This window comes from Euphorbia lathyris, chromosome 1 (genome assembly GCF_963576675.1).
Source record: "Euphorbia lathyris chromosome 1, ddEupLath1.1, whole genome shotgun sequence".
Classification (NCBI taxonomy): domain Eukaryota; kingdom Viridiplantae; phylum Streptophyta; class Magnoliopsida; order Malpighiales; family Euphorbiaceae; genus Euphorbia; species Euphorbia lathyris.
The window spans coordinates 82,321,498-82,347,945 of record NC_088910.1 but is presented as its reverse complement, the minus strand read 5'-3'; the positions used below and the strand labels follow the sequence as shown (position 1 = coordinate 82,347,945).

Genomic DNA, 26,448 nt, shown 5'->3' with positions numbered 1-26,448 from the left:
CGGATCATCTTCAATATCATCAGGCAAAATTCCAGAAGAAGGTGCATATGCATATTCACCAGTAGCCATAGTATCCATAAATATAATTTGATATTTTTCATAAACGTCTTGCCCAATTCTTTTCTCGCGTAATTTTGCATAATCTTTATTTTCCTATGAATTACAAGAAAAAAACAAAACTGTTCATAATCTAACTAATTAATTAAAATTTTATTATTAAAAGAATTTAGATTCGACTTACTTGTATCTTTTCATTCCACCACTCCTCAGAAGCAATAATTGTACCTTTAATAGGATCCCATCCTAATCCAGTCTCTTTTCCTTTTAAATCACTCCATAATCTCCATTGTTTTTTCATAATATCCCATTTACTTTTTAATTGAGTTCTAGTAAATTGTATACCCACAATTTTCAATTCATTTTCTACCCATAACCATCCCTTATTACCCCATCCCCCACCGCTCCTTTGGCCTAGAGTGGTGCCTCGAATACTAATTTCAAGAAATGCATGAAATTGCTCGTGAGTCCATTTAACTCTTTCACCATTAGTCTTATCTACTTGACTCATATTGCTACCTATAATATTATGAAAAAAAATAAACATTTCAATCTTAATAAACAATAAAACTATTGATTATTTGTTTCAAGTAATACACAAGTGTATTTTAAATCGTGTCAAGCAGATTATCTTTCTAAATCGTATAAGCAAACTGAGAAAGCAATTTAAAGAGGTCTTTGCATCATATCTATCACCTCACAATTGATAAAAAAAAAATTACCCATATTGAATAATCAATTTTAATTGGGATAAGATGCAAAAATACCCTTAACGTTTACAGTCATGAATAATTTTGCACATAACGTCTAAAATGGTATAATTTTACCCCAAAGGTTGACACCCAAAATCAATTGGGCCAATCTAGATTCAAGTTGAAAAAAATATAAAATATAATTGGGCCAATCTAGATTCAAGTTGAAAAAACATTGAAATATAATTATGTAGAAAAAAAAAACCTGGGAGAAGCAGTCGAAGAAATCTGTGAGAGAATTGAGAATTGGAACTTTTGATTTGCTTTGTATAATTCTGGATGCTAGACTGATTTTATAGTTCAAAATTTCTCCATATCCGATTAGGATTAATACTTTGAATTAAAGTGTGAGTAGGAATTGATTTTTTTTTTTTCAATTTTATTAGATCGTTCAAGTAATACTTTGAAATAACCAAGAATTGATTTTGAATACACCCTGATTTTTTTTAAAGTCAATTCCTGATTGTTTTTTTAAATTTTATAAAATCATTCCAAGTTCAAAATTCAACAGTTTTCCACGAGATGTATTTTCAAAATTTCTCCATACCTAATTAGGATTTAATTTTAAATCGTTTCAAGTAATACCAAATATTGGGTGTATTTCAAAATAAAAGTGGGGTATTTTTGTCAAAAAGTTAAACCGCTAAAATCAGCGTTTTGTGAAAAGCTTCAAATTGGAGCTTTTCGTGAACCGCTCCAGTTTGCTCCAAAACCGCTAACCGCTGCGGTTTTATAATCTTAACCAAACACCATACTATTAGCGGTTTGGTATAAAACCGCTAAACGCTCATGCGAAACGCTAAAACAAACACCCCCTTAATTTGATTTGTTCATTGATTTTAGACAAAAACTTTATTTAAATTAGTAATTTAAATTTTATTTTTCAAAAAATTTAAAATCACTCTATAAATTAATAATTATTAATTTATCGATTAATTAATAACTCTATAAATTAATAAAATTTTATGATCCCAATATTATTAATTTATAGAGGTTTTACTGTATAACACTATTTTCCTAAACTTGGCCCAATGAGTTAGGATGATGTAAAGTTATTAGAGCAAGACCATATTCTTTGTTACCTTTTTGTTTTTTCTCAATTTTTTATTTTGAGAAGAAGAAAATGAGACTTTGGCAACAAAAGACTATTGGTGATGCTGTTAAACCCTGACCTAAACAGCATGCAGAAACCGGAAATATTCTAAACGGAATATCAAAATCACGAGACAAAGCTTCTTCAATTCTATTAACAAATGGTGTGGGCTTTGTTTCCTGTAGATCCTCTCTCAGGTCACTTACATATTCCTCTTCCTTCTCCTCTTCAATTTTTCCTCTCTGGTTATATAAACTTGTGAATTTTCTGTGGATACCTAAAGGAATTTTGCCTATATAGTAGTTTGATTGAGAAATATTTACATGCCATTTTCATTGAGTTTGATCAATTTCCCAGATTGCATTTTCTTAACCCAACAAGATTATGAGTAATAGTCAAAGATATTTTGGATTTGTTCAGTATTTAACTGATTATTGTTACAGGTGAAGAGAAATACTACATATTCAACAAGGGAACTTATAAAGTTGGTCGAAAAGGTATTCCCTAATGGGTTTGTCATTTTGCATATTTATTTATGTATCTCTGAATTTTTTCTCCGTTAAGATACAGGATCTCATTCTCGTTGTTATAATAGATTTAATAGCCTTGTCCTACTGCTTGTGGATCCTAGGTACAACTGAAAAATTTGCAATTTGCATATTGAACAATTTAAGTGTTAAGGATATGATGTTTGGTTGTTTGCTTATTCGACATGATTCTAATGAACTGTATGCAAGAATTCGTACTAATTCTGCAGTAAAACTTATGATATTTTTCATTAATCTCCAAGCAAATAAATGCTACAGTAGATAACTATAGATTATTAAAAAATCCAATCCACAAGCCTGACGTTGCCTGGTTTCCAGCAAGTCATTGTCGCAATGTATTTCAACATCTGTTAACTTAGGGTGCATTTTGAATTGGATTAGGATATCTCAATGTCTAATGCTTATTTTCTTAGTGTTTCTTTCTAAAGCCGTGAAACTTCTGTGTCAAGCTATCATTGTGTAATTATTGAGAAGTAGCTAATATTCTATTTGCACCTCTAGTTTCAAATCCTAAGAAGTTTAATAACTTCATAGAGTGGTTCATTTATTTTTGTTACATAAAGTTGCGACTCATTTTTTGGTAGGTTGTGATGTGATTATCAGCAAAGACAAAGGTGTTTCTCGAATCCATGCAGAGATAGTTGTTGATGAGATGACTTTGCTCAATCCCGAGGGGAGAAAATCTAACCGGTCTTCTGGAGTTAGAGTTAGAGATTGCTCAAAGTATGGGACATTCATTAACAATAATCTTGGTTCAAAGGAAAAGGTTCATGAGTTTCCTAATAAAGAAAAAACTTTAAATGATGGGGACCTGGTTTCATTTGGAACTGGTAATGCAACATACAGGCAAGTAAAAGTTAAGCCCTTTTGCATATTTTAAACCTTTTGGTCTCTGCATTTCTCTTTCCAATGTGTATAATTTTATTCCTAACCTAACAACATTTTGTGGACTTGTGAGCACAAGAATCAAGAATCATGTATCTTTGGAATAACACTGGGTGGTGACTGTCGATATTTTCATGTTCCACATCGATATTTTCATGTTCCACATCGATATACAATAGAACTAAATATTGAATCTAAAATCTGCAGGTTTTCTTGTGTGCCACTTATATTTTATATCTGCTATTCAGCTGAGTCCTTTCAAGTGAATAATCCACTTCAAGACAAAGTTTCATCAATTGGTTAGTGAGAAAGACCCTTTTTAGCTGAAAATTCACCATGCATGTGCTAAAATGTTCTTATGTAATTTATTTACATGTTTGACATTTTGTTTTTTCATTTTACTTTTTGGTATAGTTTCTGTCTCTTTCTTTTTAACTTAAATGTTCCTTACTTCCTTTGATATTCTGGCTTCAGGGTAATTATAATCAGTGAAAAAAAAGGAGTTTGTTCTTACGTCTCTTTCTCACTTCCCATGTATCCATCTTTTCCAGTATTTGAGCACATATAAGATACTAAATGTTTTCCATCTCCCCTAGCATAACAGTCAAATGTCGAAATCCCTATTAAGGGGATGCTAGCCTGCTTCAAGTGATTGGGAAGTTTTTGTCACTTGTCTTTTTATGTGTAGTAGGTGTCGAGTTATAGTGATCGGTTCTTGATTGACACTAGGAATAGCGTATAAGGCAGAAATTCTGGTTCCAAAACAGAGTACACCTGATAATCTGTTAAAAGAAGAGTCAAGAGCAATTGCATCAAATGGTACTTGTGTTTAGTTAGTAGAAATATTCTTGAATTTTTTTTCTACAACCACATGTGCCAGACCAACCGATTTGAACTTATCATCTTAAACATGGTTTCATCCATTTAAAAGATTTGCGATTTACTTTTGCTACATCAGTAACAATATATCACGTGACTTCGAAGTTAGTATTTGCTTGGCTTTTGAATGAAGATTCTTTTAGAGCATTTTATGACGCACGAAAATGAAACAAAAGATAATCATTGATGGTAGCTATAAGTTGCGATGCTTCATAAACTTGTACTCTGGTGCCTTATGGAAGAAACTCCTAATGTTTTGCTGGATATTCTTACTTGTTGTGTGATTCAGTAATTTCCATGAAAGTGATTATTCAATATTGCATATTTTCTTATATATTCTAAAAGCTGTTTGTTTGCTAAGGCTGAGCCATTTGTTATCCCTTAATTAACACTTGATTTTTGCATAGAAAGATCCTCTTGACCTTTTTTATAATCTTCAAATTTTATTTATCCGAAGCAGTTGGAGTTGGTACATTTTCCTATTTGTTTTTGTTTTATTGCCCTGTTCTGCTCAATGCCTACTACTTTTGGGGTTTTTGGACTTTGTCAATGTTTTGACAGTTTTATTTTATTGCTCTGTTCTGCTCAATGACTACTACTTTTGGGGTTTTTGGACTTTGTCAATGTTTTGACAGTTTTATTTTATTTTAATTTCTTTTCATTTTGATCTTAGGTGCTCGTATTTCTTCTCAATTAAGTGAAGAATGCACACATGTACTTATTGATCATCATATGTCACTGGATAATGATGTAATTGATGCTATTGTTGCTAACAAACCTGTGGTTCTCCTAAGCTGGGTTGAGGTATGTGGTGTATTTTTAATATTCTTCTAAACAATTTAGTCATGCTTCAAATTTTTTGTATTGGAGTTTAAACCTATTACGTGCTAATTTCTTGATGCGAACAAGTTTATGGCTTTGTTAATGGATGGAGGTTTGGAAGGCTAAGTAGTTTTGGAAGACCTCATCTTGACAGCTTCATGATTTAGTTTAAATTTTTTATATATTGATGATACCTTTTGTGGTTTTACATGCCAAATATGAAAAGTAAAGATAAAAGCATGCATATTTATGCCTAAAGAAGGCCATTTCCATGAAGGACTGATCTTTTTAGGTCAAATCACATGTATTGATGGATTCTCATCATCTTCTTTTTATTACTTTTTGAAATAATCTTTGATATTCTATTAGAAAGAAGGGATGTAACATTTGTAATCCTTTGGTACAACCGCATGCATAACTCATAAAGTAAATTAAAATTACGGGCGTTGATTTACTGTTATCTACTATGTCTACTTTTATCAATTAATGCATTATGTTCAGTTGGTTGCAGAAAAAAGCATTGGGACAGAATTTCCCACCTGGAGTTCGTAAGTATATCTAGTCTTTGTTATGGTTTCAGTTAATACTTATATGATGTTTGTTGACGCATTCAATGATACTGATAAAATGTCTTATTTCTAAACTTTTCTCAGCTTTATTCCAACACTAAAAGTCCATGGAGTTCCTGTTCAAGTTGTGGACTCGGTAACTCGTGCAAATTGTTTGAAAGGATACGCTTGCCTACTGGAAGCAAAAGATATGGTGATATACAGAGTCCATCGCCCTATATATATAATATATATATTGTCTCAGGACTCAAATAGTTATTTTTAGTGACTCCTCCATTTGCAAGAAAAGTTTAGAATATTATACAAAACTAAACATTAGAACATTAAGGCATAATTTCAGCTGAGTTCATGTATGTTGTCTTTAAATTTGTGTGATTTTACTCTCCTTAGAAGGTGATGAAAAAAATGCCATGCTCAACAAGATAAACAACAGAGGAGAGAAACTGAGGAATGAGAGGCAGTTTATTAATGGTTCTTCCAAATAAGAAATCAAGAGTAATAAAAATACAGGATAATCTGCAGAGAAAGAATCTCAGCTGCCCAAGCTCTAAGCCGAAAGAAAAGAAACCATTTCACACTCTGTACAGCTGCATTTGATACAATATATATAACCAACTCTTCCAAATCCCAATGCATAACTAACTTCTATCATCACAGCCACATGTCCTGCTTTGTTCCTCCTAGAATAATAAACTGACCAGATCCTGGGCTTATGGGAAGGCTGATCAATTGCTAGGCCTTTAGCATTATTTCTATCAGAAGGTTTACTATACAAAAACTTAGTCTTTCAGTAACTTTTCAGTTGGGCTGCCTTTTATTATACCCTTGATAGATAATATCTGTGACATGGATATTGTCATCAGATCCATGATTCCTTATTATGTGACTGAAATGGCAGCCATCTGTACAATTGTTAATTATCCCCTCTAGTGCCAGAAAGACGCTATCTGCGTGTTATATCTAATGCGAAGTCCTCAGTTTTTTTTTTTTTTTTTTTTTTTTTTTTTTTTTTTTTTTTTTTAATGACATCATAGGAAATAATAAACAGCAATAACATGCCAACCCTCCTCAATGTACTTACCATTCCTTTACAAGGACAGTTCTCCATTCTTAACCTCATCATGTATTCCTGATGCTTAGGGTATGTCTTAAGATTAGTTGCCTACTGTTATTAGCTTAAGCTTGTGTCTTACTCCATTTAGAATGTGGACTTGTCTGGGTGGTTCTCAGGTAAGAAGTTTTTATCTTCTGTTTGCTGTCAAAGAACCTTCAATCATGGAACTCTATTATCTCTGCATTCTGAAGATGATAATTTGTGTTTTCTTGCTCTAGGATTGAATAATATAGAATACGTAATGAGGTTCATGGTTCAGTTTGACATATAACAACATTTACCTTTTATTGCATGAAAGAGAGAGAGAGAGGTGTTGGTAGTGTTTTTGTGTGCCTTTGGATGATATTTAGTTTGGGTTGAAGATAGAATGCATTGCTGTAGTTCTCCTTTCTGGGTTTGATTGTGGCATTATTGTGATGTGGCATTATTGTGATGTGGCTGTGGAATATGGTTGATGAGTGCTAGTGATTCATGTCATGTATACAGCTGAGTAGTGTCAATTTTCTTCATGAATGTTGCAAGCACAACCATAGCATAATACATATATTCTCTTATTTCTCATTTCTTAATATTTTATTCTTATTGAGTGCGTGCATCTTTTTGATAATGATTAATGGCTAATATGAGCTAACCATTATTATTGGGTCATTTATTCTATTCTTTTCCTAGTACAGTATAAGTTCGGGGACAGTTTTCCATCGTTGTTGGCAGTGGCTGGTGCAAATGTTATTTCCATTGAAGAATTTTGTTCGAATAGTCAAGTATGAAATTCATTCTCTTCATTTATATTTTCCTTTTTCTACTCTCCAAAAGTAAGGAGGTTTATGAATATGTTGCAGAAGATTAAAAGGCTACTAACAAGAATCAAGCAGTCATTTTTTTTAGCTAAACAATGAAGCATATCATCATAACATCCTGTCTCAGGGTGGCTTTAACATTTGTAGAAAATAGGTTAGGGTTTGTAGTTTAATATATCATGTGGTTGCTCATCTAAAGGATGTTACAGAATGTATATAGCTGTCACTATTATAGGAATAAGTTCCCTTGATCTTAGGAATTAGAGTGAATGTGATTTATTCCTTTCCTTGTATAGCATACTCTGATATGTGTGTGTGTATATGTATATCCATTTATAATACAACATATGCAAGTATTCTTCCATTCTCTTTGTATTAGAAAAGAAAAGGCACTTTTTCCCTTATACTTGGAAAAATGTTAATTTCACCCTTGCGCTTCTATTTTGTTACATCTGAACCCTGGACTTTTATTCCCAAGAACACTTGGTCCTTATTGTTACAAAATAAGTCAATGTAATTAATGAATAGCGTGCCTAAGGCTACTGTAGGCTGCTAGAGCTGCTGGTAAGGTCAGCTTGTCTCCTTGATTGAAGGAGAACCTTGTATATATATTTGTATTGCTCTTAAATAAAATATATTCATGTAGGCTCTTAATCTACATGGTATCCCATGTATTCTAGTGTATTACATGGTCTGTTACATGGTATCAGAGCCTGGTTTTGGCTTCTAATTGGGTTTCTGGATTGAGATTCCAGAATTTATTTTCTGCCTTGTGAGCAGAATTTCTGGGTTTGTATTTTTGGGCTGTTTCTTTCAGCATTACTGTCTGGACAGACTGTTTGGACCTAGGGTTCCAAGTCTAAGTTCTTCTTCCGCCACCGCCTCTCTGTTTCCGTCCTGCCTGTCAGGTTAGTTTTTCAGTGAATCTCCATTTGTGTTGATGTTGCTGGCAGCCTCTTGCGGTGATGTTTTAAATGTGTTCTGCTTTTCCGTTTCCAACGAGGATCGTTGTTCCGTTGTTGTCTGGTCGTCTACCTTCTGCCTGACTGATTTGTTCTTCTGGGTTGTGACTCCCGGATTATACTTTATATTCTAAAGTATCTTAAGCTTTTTGTTTTCAGTTGTGTTGTCTGGAAGACTATGTTATCTATACCTTTAGCAAGCTGAGCATGATTAAAATCCATGCTTCAGCTTGAGGGGGAATGTTACAAAATAAGTCAATGTAATTAATGAATAGCATGCCTAAGGCTGCTGTAGGGCTGCTAGAGCTGCTGGTAGGGTCAGTTTGTCTCCTTGATTGAAGGAGAACCTTGTATATATATGTGTATTGCTCTTAAATAAAATATATTCATGTAGGCTCTTAATCTACATGGTATCCCATGTATTCTAGTGTATTACATGGTCTGTTACACTTATTTAGGTATTGTTCTTAGTAATTATGATGACAGCTTTATCTGTTTTCATGACTTTTCTAGGTATTTTTACACGTTTTATACATTTAACCTAGTTTATTGAAAGGGGAAATTCTACCGGACGGCAACTAGACCAGCATTGTTATATGGTACGAAGTGTTGGGCAGTGAAACACTGCCACATCCATAAGATGTCGGTGGCGGAGATGCGTATGTTGAGATGGATGTGTGGTCATACGAGAAAGGATCGGGTGAGTAATGAAATAATTAGGACAAAAGTAGGGGTCACATCTATTGAGAATAAAATGAGAGAAAACCGACTAAGGTGGTTTGGCCATGTGAGACGTAGAGCGCTTGATGTGCCGGTTAGGAGAACCGAAGAGTGGCAAAGGGATGTAGTGGTGAGGGGTAGGGGAAGACCTAAGCAAACTTGGAGGAGGGTGATCGAGAGTGATATGAGTTTACTGGGAATTAAGGAAAATATGGTAGTGGATAGGACGGAGTGGAGGGAGCGAATTTGTGTCGCTGACACGACTTGATTTCACGGTTTTATATGATGGTTCATGTTAGCCGACCCCGAATCATTTCGGGACTAAGGCTTTGTTGTTGTTGTTGTATTGAAATATTAGTTAAAAACGGCTTAAGGAGACTAGTGAGAATGAATTTGCTCCTTGCGAAGCATTGTCTGCTCAAGGAGCATGGAGTCAATTCGCTGTTGCTGACCAGTTTGAGCATCCTGGGAATGAGCCCTTGTCACCTCTAGTTGAGTAGCAGTGACTTCAAATTGCTTGTTGAACTGGGTATTCAAAGCCTTTATCTGTTGCTCCAGCGCGTCCATAGTTGCTTGTTTCTTCTTAGCTGCTCGAGTTTTCTTAGTACAGTTATTGACCATATCAGCACGGAATGGCCAAGGAAAGAACCTCTGATACCAATGTCAGGCTTAAGGCCTGACTTAGTACATATTTAGAATTTGGAAGAAAGGAAGAAGATAGCAAAGAGAGGAAGAAGAGAGAGAGAGAGATAATTAACTGTATTCTCATTGATAGATTCTTAGCCAAAAGCATGGGCTCATATAGCAGGTAGTACTGCTGAGGTGGCCTGCTAGTACAAAGATACAGCTGTAGAATGTATAGGTAGCTAACAGACTCACTAGATGACGAAATGGCAAAATGTTATGAAGGTAATAGGAATAACATAGTTAACAGAATAACTAATTTGTAGAACCTGTAGATTAATTTCCCTTCTTAGCTCTATGTTTATACATGACATAGGGCCTTAGCTGGAGTTAATTTTGCAGAGGTGTTGTGTGCTTTGAGCTAGGAGTTATATATAGGTGGGATGGGATGTTAGAAGGCTTGTAGCTTGGCATTTTCTTTTGTTTTGGCTGTAAGTTCGAGAGGGGAATGTCCCCGATGAACAACAATTCCTTTGTTATTTGTTTGATTTTCTCTCTTCTCCCATTTGCATTTCATCGTTGTTTCCAATCTTAATCCTTGTAACTAGGACAAGGTTATCAATTTCCCTTTGGTGTTTGGATTCTGGTTTGATTTCTACCAATTTTCATGACAGTTTTGGTGTTGTGGAATTTGAGTTGTTTTTATGATGAACCTTTGGATTGAGCTCTTGTGTATTATTGAACATAATGTCATCTATACTCAGGTGGTTTTGGGTTCATCTCCTAACATGTCTTGGGTGAAAAACTTTTTGTAGAGTGTGGATTATGTCGAAAATTTTCGAATTATATGTGTTGTCCCTCAAGGTTCAGCCGACAAGTTTGGCCGCTTCAGCAAACTGAGTTCGTTATCTAGAGTGAATGAAGTGGATCTCTTGTGTGCTGTTATATCAGGATGTTTAGACTCATCTAAGTTGGTATTACCAACCGGTAAGTAATATCTTTTTTTTTCTTTAGTACTACTTATGTTTCTTGATGATAGGCAATTGTTTAAATTAATGTCAAATTAAGCAGCCAATTTACAGAATTAATCAAATCAAAAGTATAAACGAAGGAATATAATAGAAAAACAGACCAGAATAGGTTGAAAAGAATTCCTGTATTAAGGTCTTACACAACTGAGCAGCCTGAAAATTGAAGGGAAAATTATACTATATGAAGTACTAAAGGGAAGGAAAGTTGAAAGGGATCAGGTTGGCCTCACTCCCCAGGACTGTCCTCCTCTACCCAGAGAGCCAAACTGCCACCTATTAAATATTTTCTTACTCTCTATCTTCAACAACAGACACCAAATACATCTTTTCTCCCACTACTGGTACCAATAACTGATTGTGTCCCTATAGTCAGCTCACAGAGAAATCTGTTATTCTCCATAATTAACTCCTATCCCTCGTCTCCCTTTATGCCCTGTAGATAAACTTTCAAAGTTGTAGGCCCAACACCCAAGTATGCCACACAGCCCTATTCTCATTTCTATTGGAATAAAATCCTCTTTTGTCTCTAACTCTTCATTGTTGGTCCCTAACCCAAGCCATGAATCATAAAAACAAAGACAAGTATTAGGGTTTTATTTTATTTTTTATATATCAACCCCTCTTCTTTTTAAAATTATAAAAAAGCCCCTATATTCTACTTAATTAACTCAGAAGCCGGCAGTGCTCCATATTAAAAAAAAGAGGGGACAGTTATTTTGGAGTGTCGTGTGTGTGTTTCCGGAGTGTCCAACTCGTACGTTAACCTCCTAGAAATGCCGGTGCTTCCTAGCTCTTCCTTTGTCAAAATTCAGGCACAAGTTGAAATTGTGGGGGCAATTTAAGGGGTTATTGAGCAAAAAAGACATTCTTGTTTTGTTTTAAAGACTATATGATGATTAACTAGTGGCCAATTACAAAAGTACCCCTCTACTAGAATAAAATTCAGCGGCCAATTCATACGTCCACGCTTGATTTTCTTGAGTTCTTTACTATCTGTGTTGTCAACAGATGTCTTAGTTATCTCATTATCATCGAACATGTTTCCAAACAACTGGTTTTGCTGTTCGTATAATGACTCGACTCTTTTGTAATGCATTAATTAATACCATTTTTAATTTTTAATTGGGAATTGGCACTACAGTTACTTGGTAATGATAAAATAACTCTTTTGTCAAAATTCGGGCACAAGTTGAGATTATGGGGGGCAATTTAGGGGTTATTGAGCGAAAAGATACTTGTGTTTTGTTTTAAAAGCTATATTTGATAAGTAACAAGGCCAAAAAGAAAAAGGTAAAGAATAATTGTCTGAAGTTGCTTCAAATTTGCAAGTTCTGCCTGTTGAATTATACTTCAGGAAGCAATTTGCAACCTTTTCGTCAAAAGTTGTCATACTTCGAATTTTATTGTTGTTGTACCCTCTGTTATGTCGCATGCAGTGCTTATTTCATCTTCATGCTCCACGGATGAGACAATAGTAGCAGATTCTGATGAAGAAGTAGAAGTAGAAACAAAATCAATGCATGTTGCTGCCAGTATCTGCATTGAAGAATCCCCTAAATATGTGGAAAAGGTCGAAATAAACAAAGTGGAATTGTCTACTGTTCACCACCCTCTTGCTAAATTGGGAGATAGCTACGTTTTGAGCTCTGTGGAAAATCATGTCGGAATGACAGCAAAAAGGGAGAAGCTGGAAGAACCTGAAACGACAAACTCTGACATCATTTATAGCCAAGATTTAATTATTAGAGACTGGAACTTACCTGTGGCTACCACTTTCACATATGACAATGTTATAAATTTCAAGCGCTTCAGAAAGGTAATCTCATGTTAATTAACAACCTCAGTGTTTTTCATACATGAATTTGGGATGCTACATGGAAATGTATTTTTTATTCTTTTCATGTTAACAACCTCTGTTATTTTATGCATGATTTCGGGATACTACTTGGTGCTGTGGTCTATTATTTTTAGCCATAATAGCAAGACTATAGGCTTGCTTATATTGATAGATTGACTAAACAAACATGCTAAAGAATTGAGGGCATAGCTTGTTTATGGCTTTTCAATATATTCCATATTGATGTTGTAGATTTGCCAGCTAGTTTTGTCTAGTCTTCAGAAAAAATCTAATTCATGTGCACATTAACATATAAAATATATAGTACTTATATTCGTTGCAATTGGAAATCCTTGTCGACTACTCCTTCATTTCTGTTTGAAAAATATAGCTGTTAGTGCAGAAGAATGAGAAACATTAGGGTAAGATATCATCTTGGGAAAAAAGAGAAAAACTTGTACCCAAAGTTATCAATACATTTACTAAAATAATGCTATGATATTCTGCACATGAGCTAATTACTCTTCCATGTCCCCTTAAAGGAGTTTAGAATATCTTTAAGAACTCTAACCAAATGCTCAAAGTTGCAATGGACATTGTTTTGTGCCAGCAGAAATTGACATGCTTCTCTTTTGCTAGAAGATCTGAAAGTTGCATCAGATATCAAAAGAAAAAAAAAAAGAAAAAGAAAGCCCTCTTCTTCTGTCTCAAAGTAAACCCAATCACTTCATAAATAATAAATAATAAATAATTTCATATCCATATAGCAAGTATTGCTACAGTGAAGAAAGGGATAGGATCAAGTGTTAGAGTTGATGTGATTTAAGAATTTAGTTTAATAATAATTTCATGTCTCATATAAATAATGTAAGAGAAGAATGTCTTTGTATCGACGAAATTTCATAAAAATCAATTCTAGTGAAACTTAAGCATGATATTTTATGCATTTGTTTAAATGGAAACTCACCCCTCCAAAGTTTAATTAGCTGTAGGACAATGAATGATGTTGGAGTACAATCAAGAATTATAAAAACAGATTTTTGTTAGAGTGAACATTTTAGAACTATTCTTAACTAAAGTTACTTAAAAGGAGTTCATCTAATAGCAGCACACAACATAAAAATGGAGAAATAGTCTTATTGCTATATCTCAACTGAGAAAGGTGAAAGTGGCCAAACAAAGGAGCAAATAAGCAAAAATAACATGGTTGAGCTTGAGCCCCGAACCCCTCTCTTCTCATTGAGTAGATCCTACTGCATTAGATATTGACAAATTTCTGAATTTCAGCATCCTCACTCTTGCTTCAACTTTTGATAACAATCAAGTTCTGTCCATAGTCTAGTGATAGGATCATAATACTCACTTATGGAAAGGCTACCTAGCCTTTTGCTTGACAGCTTTAATTTGATCTCATATAGAGCAGTAGCTTCCTGCATTTTGGAATAAGTTCTTCGGACTGTTTCCCATTAGCACTACATGGAACATACAATGGTTACTATCTCTGGATGCATAGAATTTGAAAGCCAAGACATCACCATTGATTCTTCTTTGACCCGTGCTCAATACTTGAGATCATCTTTACTAGGATCTGTGCCACTGAGATAACAAATTTTATCCCTTCCATTCAAGAAAGTCTTCACTATCTGTGTGCTTTCAAGTTCTGCAACTCACTAGAATTAGAATTTAGAGGGTCAATGCGGTGCATCCTTTGCGATATAAGAACTTCTATTGTCTGAAGGGTCTGACATCTTTTACCAAATTGTTGATGGAAGGAAAAGAATAAGAAAAATATCGCAATGAAAGCCCAGAGGAAAAAAAAATTCCAGCAATGAAGCGCAGATCATTTTGATATTAATATGAAGTGGATCTTTGACCATCAGCTTAAGCTTTTTTTTTCTTTTTTGATAAAAATCAGCTTCAGCTTTTAGTTCTATTGGTTCCATGACATGATATCATATCCTCTTTGATCAAGAAATAGGAGTCTTATTATTTTTTAATATAGATTTTTTAATGCATATATTAGAGTTTATAAAACAAGAAAACATAAATATAGAGTGCTAACGAGCTAGAGAGTAGGGCTAGAATTAGGGTAAATTACACCCATGGCCATTGAACTTTGCCCATTTTCACGGTATGACCACTATGACCGTTGACCCAGCTTTAAGACCTTTGACTCCCAATTCAACAGGTTAACTTCTCTCTCTCCCTAATTTACCCCTCTCTTCTTCTTTTACTATATAGCTTCATCTCTTTCTCTTTCTCTCTTCATATTTTTATATTTTTCTCTCTCTTGCATCTCTTTCTTTCTCTCTTCTCTCTAAGAAAATATAAAGAACAATTGGCTAGAGAAAATAGAAAGAGCATCGACTTAACAACTCCCGTACCGAGAGCTTCTATTTCAAATAACCCGAATTCCACTCTCAGCAACCGTAAGAATTAGACCTCAAGCGGTAGCAGATATTGCTCAATGTCTACAGGTGATACTATGGAGGAGATCTTAGTGTTTGTCACATACGCCATTCATATACCTTCAATTCCAAAATTAAATCTAGCTCGATCTGATTAATTAGTGTATTGATCATCTTTTGTTTGCTTTAAGATTTCTTGCCGTTGTTGAAGACTAGAGTAATTAGTTGGTGAATTCATAATTAATACAAAAGATGATCAATACACTAATTAATCAGATCGATCGAGCTAGATTTAATTTTGGAATTGAAGGTATATGAATGACGTATGTGACAAACCCAGAGATCTCGGTAGCACCACCTTTAGACATTGAGCAGTATCTATACTGCCACCGCTTCAGGTCTGATTCCTACTGTTGCTGATAGTGGAATTTGGATTATTGGAAATAGAAGTTCTCAGTACTGGAGATGTTAAGTTGATGCTCTTTCTATTTTCTCTAGCCAATTGTTCTTTATATTTTCTTAGCAGAAAAGAGATGCAAGAGGGAAAAAAAAGAGATGAAGCTTATATAGTAAAAGAAGAAGGGATGGGTAAAATAGGGAGAAAGAGAAGTTAAAATATTGAATTGGGAGTCAAAGGTCTTAAAGCTGGGTCAACAGTCATAGTGGCCATACTTTGAAAAATATCAAAGTTCAGTGGCTTTTATGTTCCGTTTTGAAGTTCAGTGGCCATACCGTGAAATGGGCAAAGTTCAGTGGCCATGGGTGTAATTTACCCGCTAGAATTAGCTACATAATCAGCTATAGTTTAGGAATTTATTGGTGGCAGTGTCTAATATAGCTAATAGAAACTCTGAAAATAAAGGATGTCAGGTTATTAATTGAAAGTGCTCTTCATTTCATTGGTAATATGATAAAAAAAAAAAAGGGCGGCCCGGTCGCATTACGCGTCCCCGCTGAGCGAGGGTCCGGGGAGGGGTCCCACCACAAGGGTGTATTGGGGGCAAGCCTTCCCTTGCCAATTTAATTGACAAGAGGCTGCCCCTAAGACTCGAACCCGTGACCTCTGGTCACACGACAACAACCTTTTACCGTTGCGCCAAGGCTCGCCCTCTTCATTGGTAATATGATGCTTCCTCAAAATGCTTCTTCTAGATTTTCCCTTCTGAATTTTATGACTATGAAAAATGGTTTTTTTAGCTAGGGCAAGTAATATATAGAAAAGATTAGAATTTTTAGATAGACAAGCTTGAAGTTTGTTGTATGGGTCCAGTAAAAGGAACAAGACATACTTTCACCTATCTAATCTTGGATAGACGCTTTGATTTGATCTTGTTCAGATTTGGTAATTGTGAAAAGCTTTGGCCTATGCACAACCCAGTGGCATTTTTGAGTAAATGGTATGCTATTAACAACTCCCGTACCGAGAGCTTCTATTTCAAATAACCCGAATTCCACTCTCAGCAACCGTAAGAGTTAGACCTCAAGCGGTGGCAGATACTGCTCAATGTCTAAAGGTGATGCTACGGAGGAGATCTTAGTGTTTGTCACATACGCCATTCATATACCTTCAATTCCAAAATTAAATCTAGCTCGATCTGATTAATTAGTGTATTGATCATCTTTTGTTTGCTTTAAGATTTCTTGCCGTTGTTGAAGACTAGAGTAATTAGTTGGTGAATTCATAATTCATCTGTGTGTATTGTTAAGATTAATGCGAATAAACAGGGATGAATTATGAATTCACCAACTAATTACTCTAGTCTTCAACAACGGCAAGAAATCTTAAAGCAACCAAGAAATAATCAATACACTAATTAATCAGATCGAGCTAGATTTAATTTTGGAATTGAAGGTATATGAATGACGTATGTGACAAACCGAGATCTCGGTAGCACCACCTTTAGACATTGAGCAGTATCTATATTGCCACCGCTTGAGGTCTGATTCCTACTATTGCTGATAGTGGAATTTGGATTATTTGAAATAGAAGTTACTCAGTACCGGAGATGTTAAGTTGATGCTCTTTCTATTTTCTCTAGCCAATTGTTCTTTATATTTTCTTAGCAGAGAAGAGATGCAAGAGGGAGAAAAAGAGATGAAGCTTATATAGTAAAAGAAGAAGGGATGGGTAAAATAGGGAGAAAGAGAAGTTAAATTTGGGTGATTTGGACTTGTTCAATAATGTGAACCGTTGTTGCCATTGATTTTAGCGTTTTACTTGAAGGAACCTTCGGTAAAATAAGAAAGCAGTGAGTTGAACTTGGTGAGAATATGATCTACAATTCTTGATATGAGAGTAAATGATAGTACAGTATAGGCAACAAAAGTTTGCCTCAGTGAAAGTTTGTTGATACTGTTTGCACAAAGCAACAATCATATTTCACATTGCAAGTTTATTCTGCAAAAAAAAAACGTGCAGATGTGTCCTTCAGTGAAAATGTGCTCATCAGATCAATTAGTTTTGTGCTCAGATTATTTCCAATAAGCATCAAACTTTGTATAATCGCACTTTATCTTTGCTAATGAAAATGGTTGAGTACTTGAGCTCAGTTTAATTTACAATTATACCTGTCTGAAAATTTTAAAATGTTGTTTTCATCATGCATATACTAACAGTTTCACATTTTATCTTATTTTTCACAGAAAAATACTGAGTCAGGAAATAGCTTCAACAACCTGATTCCATTTGCAAAATATCCATACAAGTTAGATTCCTATTCCTCTGTCAAAGATGTTCTCTTGTCGTCTCTGGATAATCATGTTTTTATGTGTTTGTGTTTCTTGATAGAAATTCCGACCATGAGGATCAGGGGATTATTGAATCTGTGAAAGAAGAAAAAAAGCGGAAGCAAATGGAAGCAATTGCAGAGGACCTATTTAACAACGAAAAGGTGATTAACATAATTATAATACTGCCTTGGTACAAACATAAATGGATGGAAACTATATGGATGCAACTTTATTTTATTTAATCAAGATAATGATGATAAACGAACCGATCTGTTTAAAATTTCAGGGAAAGGGAAGACAGCGTGGTACTCTTCACTCACTTCTTTCTCGTAGATAACAATTGGAATCAGTAAATTGTTGATCATCTCCTTCTCTGTTGGAGATATAGTGATGGCATACTGTAAGCACATAGCTTAGTTCTTGTAAATTCGATATCTAATTGCCAAGTTAATTTTCTTTTGGTAACTCAATACAAGTACACCTACAGCTTTCATTGACCAACTCTGCATTTTGAAAATCTTCTCCCCATTTTCACAGCTGTGGTTGTGTAAATGATGATAATCTAAAACTGCTGTTCATTAAGGACCATCAAAAGTCTAAGGTTAGAAAAGTCTGGATTATTTACTTATGGTACAAGTAACTAAAAGAAACTTCATCAAGTAAAATTCATATGTTCCCTATAAATAGCATAGTTTACAAGCCAATTCAGAAATTCAATCTTCTAAATCAAACGTTAAGCTATGAAATCCTTTGCTGCTTTGACTTTGTCCATATGGTTAATATCAATGGCCATCAGCACTGTGGCTCAGCCAGCAGTGCTTGATATTGGGGGACAGCCTGTTGAAAGTGGGGTACAGTACTATGTAATGCCTGCTGTGGCTGATATAGCCAGTGATTTAACCCTAATAAACCGCAACAATAACTCATGCCCGTTGTACGTCGGTCAGGAACCCATAAGAAGGCGAACTTCAGTACCGGGGCTCCCGGTGATATTTAAGCCTTTTGCTGAAGGAGAAACGATCATAAGGGAGTCGAGGGACTTGACTGTTACGTTTCAGGCTTCGATTGCTTGTGCAGAGTCTAGTGGTTGGAGGGTAGGGGAAGAGGATCCTGAAACAGGAAGTAGATTTATTGTGAGTGGTGGAGAGGCAGATTACTTTGCTATCCAAAATGATGGTTTCTACAATTTCGTTTGGTGTCCTACTGAATCATGCCCAACTTGTGATAGGCCAAGATGTGGTACTGCTGGTATTTTGAGTGAGAATGGCAAGAGGTTATTAGCCTTGGATACTCCTGCTGCTGCTGCATTTCCCTTCCTATTTGCAAGGGCTTAATTTAATTTTACTTCATTTTATTGTGCTTGGCACACAGTACTAATACTGTTAAAACTAATAAATTCCATGTACTGATACTGTTACATATATTTTAACTAATAAATCCCATATTCTATGCAACAGTTCTATCAAAATTGATTTTTCTGGTTGATGTAACAAAAAATAAAATATCAGAAATAAAAATTCATGACTTCAATTCACTAAAATTAATAAGAACGATTTGGCCTAAAGATGCCATTTTTCCTAACAAGTTTATAAAATTTGTGTATTGTTGGTTTAATAGAGTAAAAGTGAGGCTAAATGATTCAATTGATGAAATGTCATGAAAAGTCAAAAAATTTAAAATTTATTTTTGTTTAAATTAGGGTCATCGAGTAATCCAATATATGAAATTCACACTAATTTAATATGTTAATTAAGGACTATTTTAACCTATAATTTTAATAATTAAGGATTTAATGTAGTGAAATCAACGTATAGTTCTAACGACTATTTATTTGTTATATTCAGTATTTTACTGAATGAGAATCAAATCCCATTAAAACTCTCTGCTTCTCAATAACTCAAAATCAAAATCACTACAATCAACTCAACTAACAAATTGAATACAATTAAACAGCAAGCATCAATTAGCAACAATCCTATTACTTAGAACAAGAAATTATATATATATATATATCAAAAAAAAGATGTCAACTACTTTATGAGTAGGATCTAGTGCTGAGAGGATGACAGGATGAAAAGTTTGCGTAATGACTTGATCCAATGGCAATGTAGATATTGTTCGCTTTGGTCCAAATAAGTTTGCGTAATGACTTGATCCAATGACAATGTAGATATTGTTCGTTTTGGTCCAAATTTAACACTTTCGATGTTACGTTTTAAAACGCACCTATATGTATTATATTGTTTCTCATGTAGATTGAACTCAAGATAACAAGGAAGCATGATTTTTTTTTTTTTTTCTTTTTTGCAGAGAATTCAGTTTTGGAGGAAGCCAACAATCTTTACTAAGACTAATACGCTGTAAATTGTTAATTAATATCTCTTAAACGAATGAAAGAAATGTAGAAACTTTATGAGATATGGGTTAAATTTGACCCAAATTATTAGAAAGTATCATTCTATGTCTATAATAGGTCAAAATTACTTTATACTAAGTAAATAGCATAATTATATATCAAAAGTGATAAAGTTGAAAATAGAATGCATAACTATATTTTTATTGAGCAACAGAAGAGAAGTATCAAATTTTATTTAGTAATACATATATGTATGATATAGAGAATTAATTAAGCCCTCCTAAATCGGAAAGGGAAAGCAGCAGCATCTAAAGCCAAGAATCTAGTGGCATTCCTGATCAAAATACCGGCAGCACCACATCTGGGCCTTCCACAGTTAGGCTGATTACAAGAAGGACACCAACCCAAATTATAAAGTCCTCCATTGTTGTCAATCCTGAACAAGTTCTGTCCTCCTTCTCCAGTCACTATTAATCTCCTTGAACTCTCTTCATCCTCCTCTCCTATTCTCCACCTTGTAGACTGTACACAGATCGATGCACCTGAAAATACTACGCTTAAATCAGTTCCCTCCCGTATAACACTCTCTCCGCCCGAAGCTGGAGTGAATATCACCGGAATCCCTTGTGATACGGTGGTTGATAGGGGTGCTTGACCAACGTAAAGTGGGCATGAACCATTTGGGTTCACCAGGGTTAACCCGCCTGCTATATCGGTTGCAGCTGGTAGAACGTAGTATTCTACGCCGCCTGTGAGAGGCTGCCCATCTACGTCTACCACTACTGGGCTCTGTGCCATGCTGCCAATAACCATGGCCAGAATTGCAATGCTCAAGTTTCTCAACATGCTTAAACTTAAAATGATGAATTACTTGATGTATGTGAAGCTTTTTATACGGAACGGCAAATGGAGCCACGACACGACAACTTTACTTAATTGAGTTCCTATCTTTTTTCGATGGTCGTATATGTACAACAGTTTTCATAAAGATGGATAACTAAGTTGACTTTAATTAATTATAGGGATAATTCTATTTTTATTCTACAAAGAGGGCCAATATTTCCCATAACTAAAACTCTACCAGAATTTTATTATATTTTTAGAAATTTCAGTATATATGTTTTTTTTAATTCCAGTGGTAAATGCATGTAGAAAAAGGTAAAATTATAAGTTAAAAGTTTTCATTATTAGAGTAAAATTGAGCTATAATTTATAATATTGGAATAAAATTGCTCTCACTTTATACTATAAAAGAAAATTTGATTTTAATGTAAGGAGCAAAATTTGGGTTTTGAAAAAACCAAAAAGAATAATATTGAGCAAAATTTGACTTTTGTGTATATGTACAAGACTTTACTTAGGGATTTAAATGGGGTAAGGATTTCCGTCCCTATCGGTGACCGCCCCAATAGGAATGGGGAATTCTCGATAATGATCCCCGTTGAATGGGGATGGGGTAATTTTATCATTTGATATGGGGATGGGGAACGCAGGGATCCCCGTCTCTGCCCCATTAATACCCAATAGGGAATCCCGATTATTCTCTGTGATAATTGATTTTTTTGGATGATTTAAGTACGTTTAATTAGGTGATTGATTATTTTCAATTTTTAGTTTTTTGTGATTTGAAAAATTTGAAAATGATTGTTAATACTTGTTATTATTAGCTATTGGTTTTTAAACATAAACGATGACTCTTTGTGGAGAACAGGGAATGGGGAATGAAGATAACATTTTTGGAACATATGTAAATATGGAACGGAGATCCCTGTAGGGAAAAGGATGAGGATAAGTTTGTCCACGTTTGGCTCACGGGAACGGAGATAGAGACTAGTCGACGAACATGGATGGAAAATACATTCCCCGCCCCTTTTACATCTCTAACTTTTTTTTTTCTTTTGATGGAATTTACATCTCTAACTTTACTTCTCCATTTCAACTATTAAATAGATAGTTTCAATTTTATTGACTACCAAATCATTTGACTAACCCTTAATTTACATCATTATTTCTAATCAAACAATGTATTTTTTAAAAGTATTTTCTCAAATATGGATAAGGTAAGGTACGGCCTAAAACACTTTAATTGACATTTTTAATATCATTATCATAACCCTATAAAGTAAGAAAGCTTAGGCATTTTTGTTTTTGTTTACTTTTTTTATTTATTTCTTCAAAATAATTGTTATATTAAACATGTGCTTAAGTTTGAAGACAAATAAGAAAGGTTTGTCTGATGTTTTTTTCTACGAGATTTGAATTTTGTTTCGATCTTTTTTGTTAATCGATCAATGAAATTAGCAGTGCATTTGTTAGTTCTAGATCTGATCAGGGTAAGTGTGCATGTCCACCACCGTTTCTTATCGATGTTCTTTTATTTATTTAAGTTAATATATTTCCCCTTAAGAAAAGAGTCAAAAGACAAATCATTCAACCAATTAAGATATTAAAGTCTTCAAGTTATTTAAACTAGAATTCTCGAATTCAAGTCTTGGTATAAGCAACAGAGATTACCTATTTATTTTATAGATGAACAACTTTTAACAGTTTAATCGAATCTAATAATAATAAAAATAAGTATTTGATAAAATAATAAGAAGAAACAATAAAAGAAAAGAAAGGTAGCAAGGCCATCCTTTGGATAAAAGAGAAAGAGATATGAGAGATTAGCTCTTTCATGCTCACAAATCAATTAAACTGGCTATTTTTGGTTTCTTGAGTGTATAAAGAATATGTGCCAACTTATTCTATTATCAATGTGTATATATATAACAAGATTACGGTTTCCATTAAATTTTAGGATGAAGTATAAAAAAATTGCACGTGGTTTATCCTATTTGTAAATAGAGATCAGTGGTTTAAAAGTTTGCAAATAGATGTATCTGGTATATTTTTTTACAAAAGTAAAGTATTCGAAATTACGGTCCTAAGTTTTGATAATAATCATGATTAAAAAAAATTACATTTACATATTGACAAAACAGAGACTCAAAAATCGAATTGCAGCTGTGTAAACTGAACTTAAATATCAATTTAGTTTATAAACGGTCAAATTAGTAAAAAAAAAACATAAATTGTTCACCATCTGATTTATGGTTTTAATTTAGGAAGTTGTGTTTTGGAAAAGACTGTGTTTTGTCGATATGTTAGAATACATTTTTTTAAGATAAAAATTCAATGATTGTGATCAGAACTTAAAAGTTAAAAGTGTAATTTTAAATACTTTATTTTATAAATAAAACATACCACATACCTTTATATTTACAAACTTTAAAACCATAGACTCTGTTTGCAAATTGGGCAAACCACATGCAATTTTATACTTTTCCCTAAATTTTAAATGCAATTTCCTATACAATACAATTATGTAATTTTATCACCCTCCCTCAAATTGAGCATGGTTTAAACATGAAGAGATTATCCATTAAATAATCCTAATACAAATACGAGTTTAAGTCTTACCTCTTGTAGAGCAGATTCCATTGAGTTGATTAGCAGCGGAAGAGTCATATCTACCACAATCTCATATCACCGGTCACAAACACCCATGTAGAAATTAGTCTCGAGGTGAAAACGGTGGATCCATGAACTAAAGCGGACTTCTGTGAGAGTGAGAGAGAGAGAGAGAGTGGCGCAGGAGTGTGCCGCCGAGGAGAATTGGGTATTCTGCTATTGATCAACTTCATTAGCCTTGATTAGGGTTAGGTGACTATTTATTTATAGCCTAGATTTAACTTATAAAATCCTAACCTTAATCCTCCATCATTTGGATGAGCTTAGTCCTTTTCACTTACGGACATATAGTTATTCGGTCCACAAACCGAATATTCCTAACATCTTCCACTCACACGTAATGGAAAATATTCTAATCATCATCTCAGTCTCATCCATAATGTTGCAAATAGTTCGTGCGACCTGCATACTATCGAGAGCTCTAGTGCTATATACTTGTTGAAACATATAGCTATTTGATGTGCATGTATCAAATTTGGAACTATATACTTGTTGGAGATATATAATATTTATATTTAAACATGGATCGTCACTAGTGTATACTTTATCATAGATTCCACATCACATCTACTGTAATAATAGTTTTTCTATTTTTCACAAATATGCACATAGGACAGTGAAATATAGAAAATCTCAAGATGTGAACTAAATGGATATATTTTCCTCTTACAGTATTCCTTCCATCATACTCCAACTCGCTTATCCAGTCGATTGTTGGTTGAAATTATCACATCAACCTAAAGACGACCCTTCCAAGGTAGCCACATTAGAATATACTTCTAGAATAAGTTAAAGGTCTTAAGGATAATAAATTTTAAGAAATCATGATTTCACGATGTAAGTCTCACACTAGGAAAATGCGACATCGACCTTTTTTCATCTTGTGGTTGCTAAAGCACACATGGTATGAAACATGTGTTATGGTGTTCTATTCATTCTTCGAAAGAGGAGCATGTCTCTCATCTTAACACCATATGGAAGCATAGGTTCTAATGTGGCAAAACATCTAACTTTAGTTCACTACTTTTAATGATTACTTCCAGCTATTTAGGCAGAAGACTTTTAGTTGTCTCAAGCTTACCTTTTAGATTATACTTAATTTGTTTCATACACTTGTAGTGTATGCCATCATCTTGAAGCATGATGAAACTTCTTTCATATCTCCTGTAAGGTGTCTTCTATTATTAACATTCTCTCAAATTGTTCAAAATAACCCCATCCTTCTATTTGTCACCATGTGACAAAACAAGAGAGAACATTTGTGTGAGTGAGCTACTTTTTGTCTGACATGCATTGTAACATTTAATAACAAATATTAACAAAAAAAAATATTCGCACTCGTGTATTTGAATTTTTTTATGAAACATTTGTTAATAAATCATGTTCATAAAAATATATGAAAAACAGAAGTATGCCTAGATCCTACGCAATCCTTGGAATTTAATATGTTTCGTATAAACATCTCTCTTGACAGGTTTGGTAAGGGGATCCACAACCATGTCATGAATGGACCCATACTTCATATTAGCTTATTTGCATTCAATTAGTCTCTGATAAAGTGCTACCGAATATACCATTGTCTAGAAGAATGTTTAAGGCCATAAATTGATTTATTCAACTTGCAAACCTTTTGTTAATAGCCTGGTATGATGAAACCCACAGGTTGTTCCATGTATATTTCTTCATGCAATTCTCCATTGAGAAAAGTAGTCTTCACATCCATCTGATGTAGCTCTAGGTCTAAACTTGCTACTATAGCTATGATTAACTTGATAAATGTAAACCTTACAACAGGTGAAAAGATCTCCTCAAAGTCTATCCCTTCATGTTGTGTATAACATTTAGCGACAAAGCGAGCTTTGTATTTTTTGATACTATTATCAACCTTTGAGAACCCACTTGCTCCCAATATCTTTTCTTCCCTCTGGTAGATCAACCAGTTCCCAAACTTGGTTGGATCTCATAGAGTCCATTTCCTCGTGCATTATTGTAGTCCATTTGTATTTTTCTGGACAAGAGAGAGCCTTTTTGACACTTCTAGGCTATATGTCATCGTTTGGAATTACTAAAAGAGTCATACCTTCGATACTGAATCATTGGTGTTTGACTTTTTTCCTTTTAGTGCGATGCAGTTCTGAGTCGTGATAAATATATCTCAAATATTCATCGTAACCTGAAACCCTTTCTCATACACTTCATTCTGTATTCTCATCTGAGTCAGGAAGCATGCTCCCACTTAAATTAGGATCTATCTTACTCGAAATATTTTGATATTCACGATCAAGTTCTTATACTTGATCATGGTCTTGAACCATTGGGTCAAGTATTTCCTTAAAATTCCTCCCACTCGAATGGAGAGGTTTGTTTGAATCAAGTTCCTCATATAAAGTCAGATCATGGTCCACTTGCCGTAGTTTTGGAAACTCGTTCTCTAAAAGGACAACGTCTCATGAATCTATTTCCATCACATGGCCTTCAGTGTTTTCCCCCACTAGAACATATAATTCTGATATGTCTGGGTACCTTATGAAGATACATTTCTTAGCTCTTTGGCCAAGTTTACCAAACCTGTTTAAGGTATAGTGGATGAAAGCGGTGCAACCCTATGGTTTAAGCAGGTTTAAATCAGGTTTATGACCCGTTCATAAATTGTATGGAGTTGAGGTAACAGATTTAGAGAGCATTGGACATATGTAGCTGTTAGCAAGGCATTTCCCCAATATGAGATTGGTAGATTTTCTTTAGCCATCA

The 26,448-nt window shown here is 34.3% G+C and overlaps 3 protein-coding genes across 5 annotated transcripts; 2 read left to right on the top strand and 1 right to left on the bottom strand.

Annotated features, from left to right (window-relative positions):
• The first annotated feature begins 1,914 nt into the window (after positions 1-1,914).
• Positions 1,915-20,157, top strand: LOC136203572 (nibrin homolog). Of its 3 annotated transcripts, none has more exons than XR_010674900.1 (14): positions 1,915-2,099; positions 2,346-2,399; positions 3,035-3,296; positions 3,543-3,634; positions 4,888-5,018; positions 5,538-5,584; positions 5,690-5,798; positions 7,394-7,480; positions 10,638-10,809; positions 12,290-12,669; positions 17,742-17,803; positions 17,887-17,989; positions 18,115-18,228; positions 20,139-20,157. XR_010674900.1 is itself a non-coding variant. In XM_065994767.1 (13 exons), exons 1-13 carry the CDS (start codon positions 2,063-2,065, stop codon positions 18,163-18,165), a joined length of 1,587 nt encoding a protein of 528 aa, XP_065850839.1. In that variant the 5' UTR covers positions 1,916-2,062; the 3' UTR covers positions 18,166-18,293. The 3 variants fall into 3 exon arrangements, 1 of the variants encoding a protein (XP_065850839.1); XR_010674897.1 differs by lacking the exon at positions 20,139-20,157 and adding an exon at positions 18,776-18,916; XM_065994767.1 differs by lacking the exon at positions 20,139-20,157 and having other exon boundaries at positions 1,916-2,099; positions 18,115-18,293.
• LOC136203587 (kunitz type trypsin inhibitor 104-like) lies at positions 18,435-19,422 on the top strand. The gene has a single exon (XM_065994785.1). It carries the CDS (start codon positions 18,569-18,571, stop codon positions 19,160-19,162), a length of 594 nt encoding a protein of 197 aa, XP_065850857.1. The 5' UTR covers positions 18,435-18,568; the 3' UTR covers positions 19,163-19,422.
• Positions 20,158-20,357: 200 nt separating the features above from the next.
• Positions 20,358-21,089, bottom strand: LOC136203592 (kunitz type trypsin inhibitor 104-like). Its single transcript, XM_065994792.1, has one exon. It carries the CDS (start codon positions 21,028-21,030, stop codon positions 20,455-20,457), a length of 576 nt encoding a protein of 191 aa, XP_065850864.1. The 5' UTR covers positions 21,031-21,089; the 3' UTR covers positions 20,358-20,454.
• Between the last annotated feature and the right edge of the window lie 5,359 nt (positions 21,090-26,448).

Coding starts and splice junctions, on each gene's coding strand:
- LOC136203572 (XM_065994767.1), top strand. CDS start 2,063: ATGGTGTGGGCTTTGTTTCCTGTAGATCCTCTCTCAG. Junction 5,799..7,393: donor TACTGGAAGCAAAAGATATG/GTGATATACAGA, acceptor TTCCTAGTACAG/TATAAGTTCGGGGACAGTTT. Junction 12,670..17,741: donor ATTTCAAGCGCTTCAGAAAG/GTAATCTCATGT, acceptor TATTTTTCACAG/AAAAATACTGAGTCAGGAAA.
- LOC136203587 (XM_065994785.1), top strand. CDS start 18,569: ATGAAATCCTTTGCTGCTTTGACTTTGTCCATATGGTTAATATCAATG.
- LOC136203592 (XM_065994792.1), bottom strand. CDS start 21,030: ATGTTGAGAAACTTGAGCATTGCAATTCTGGCCATGGTTATTGGCAGC.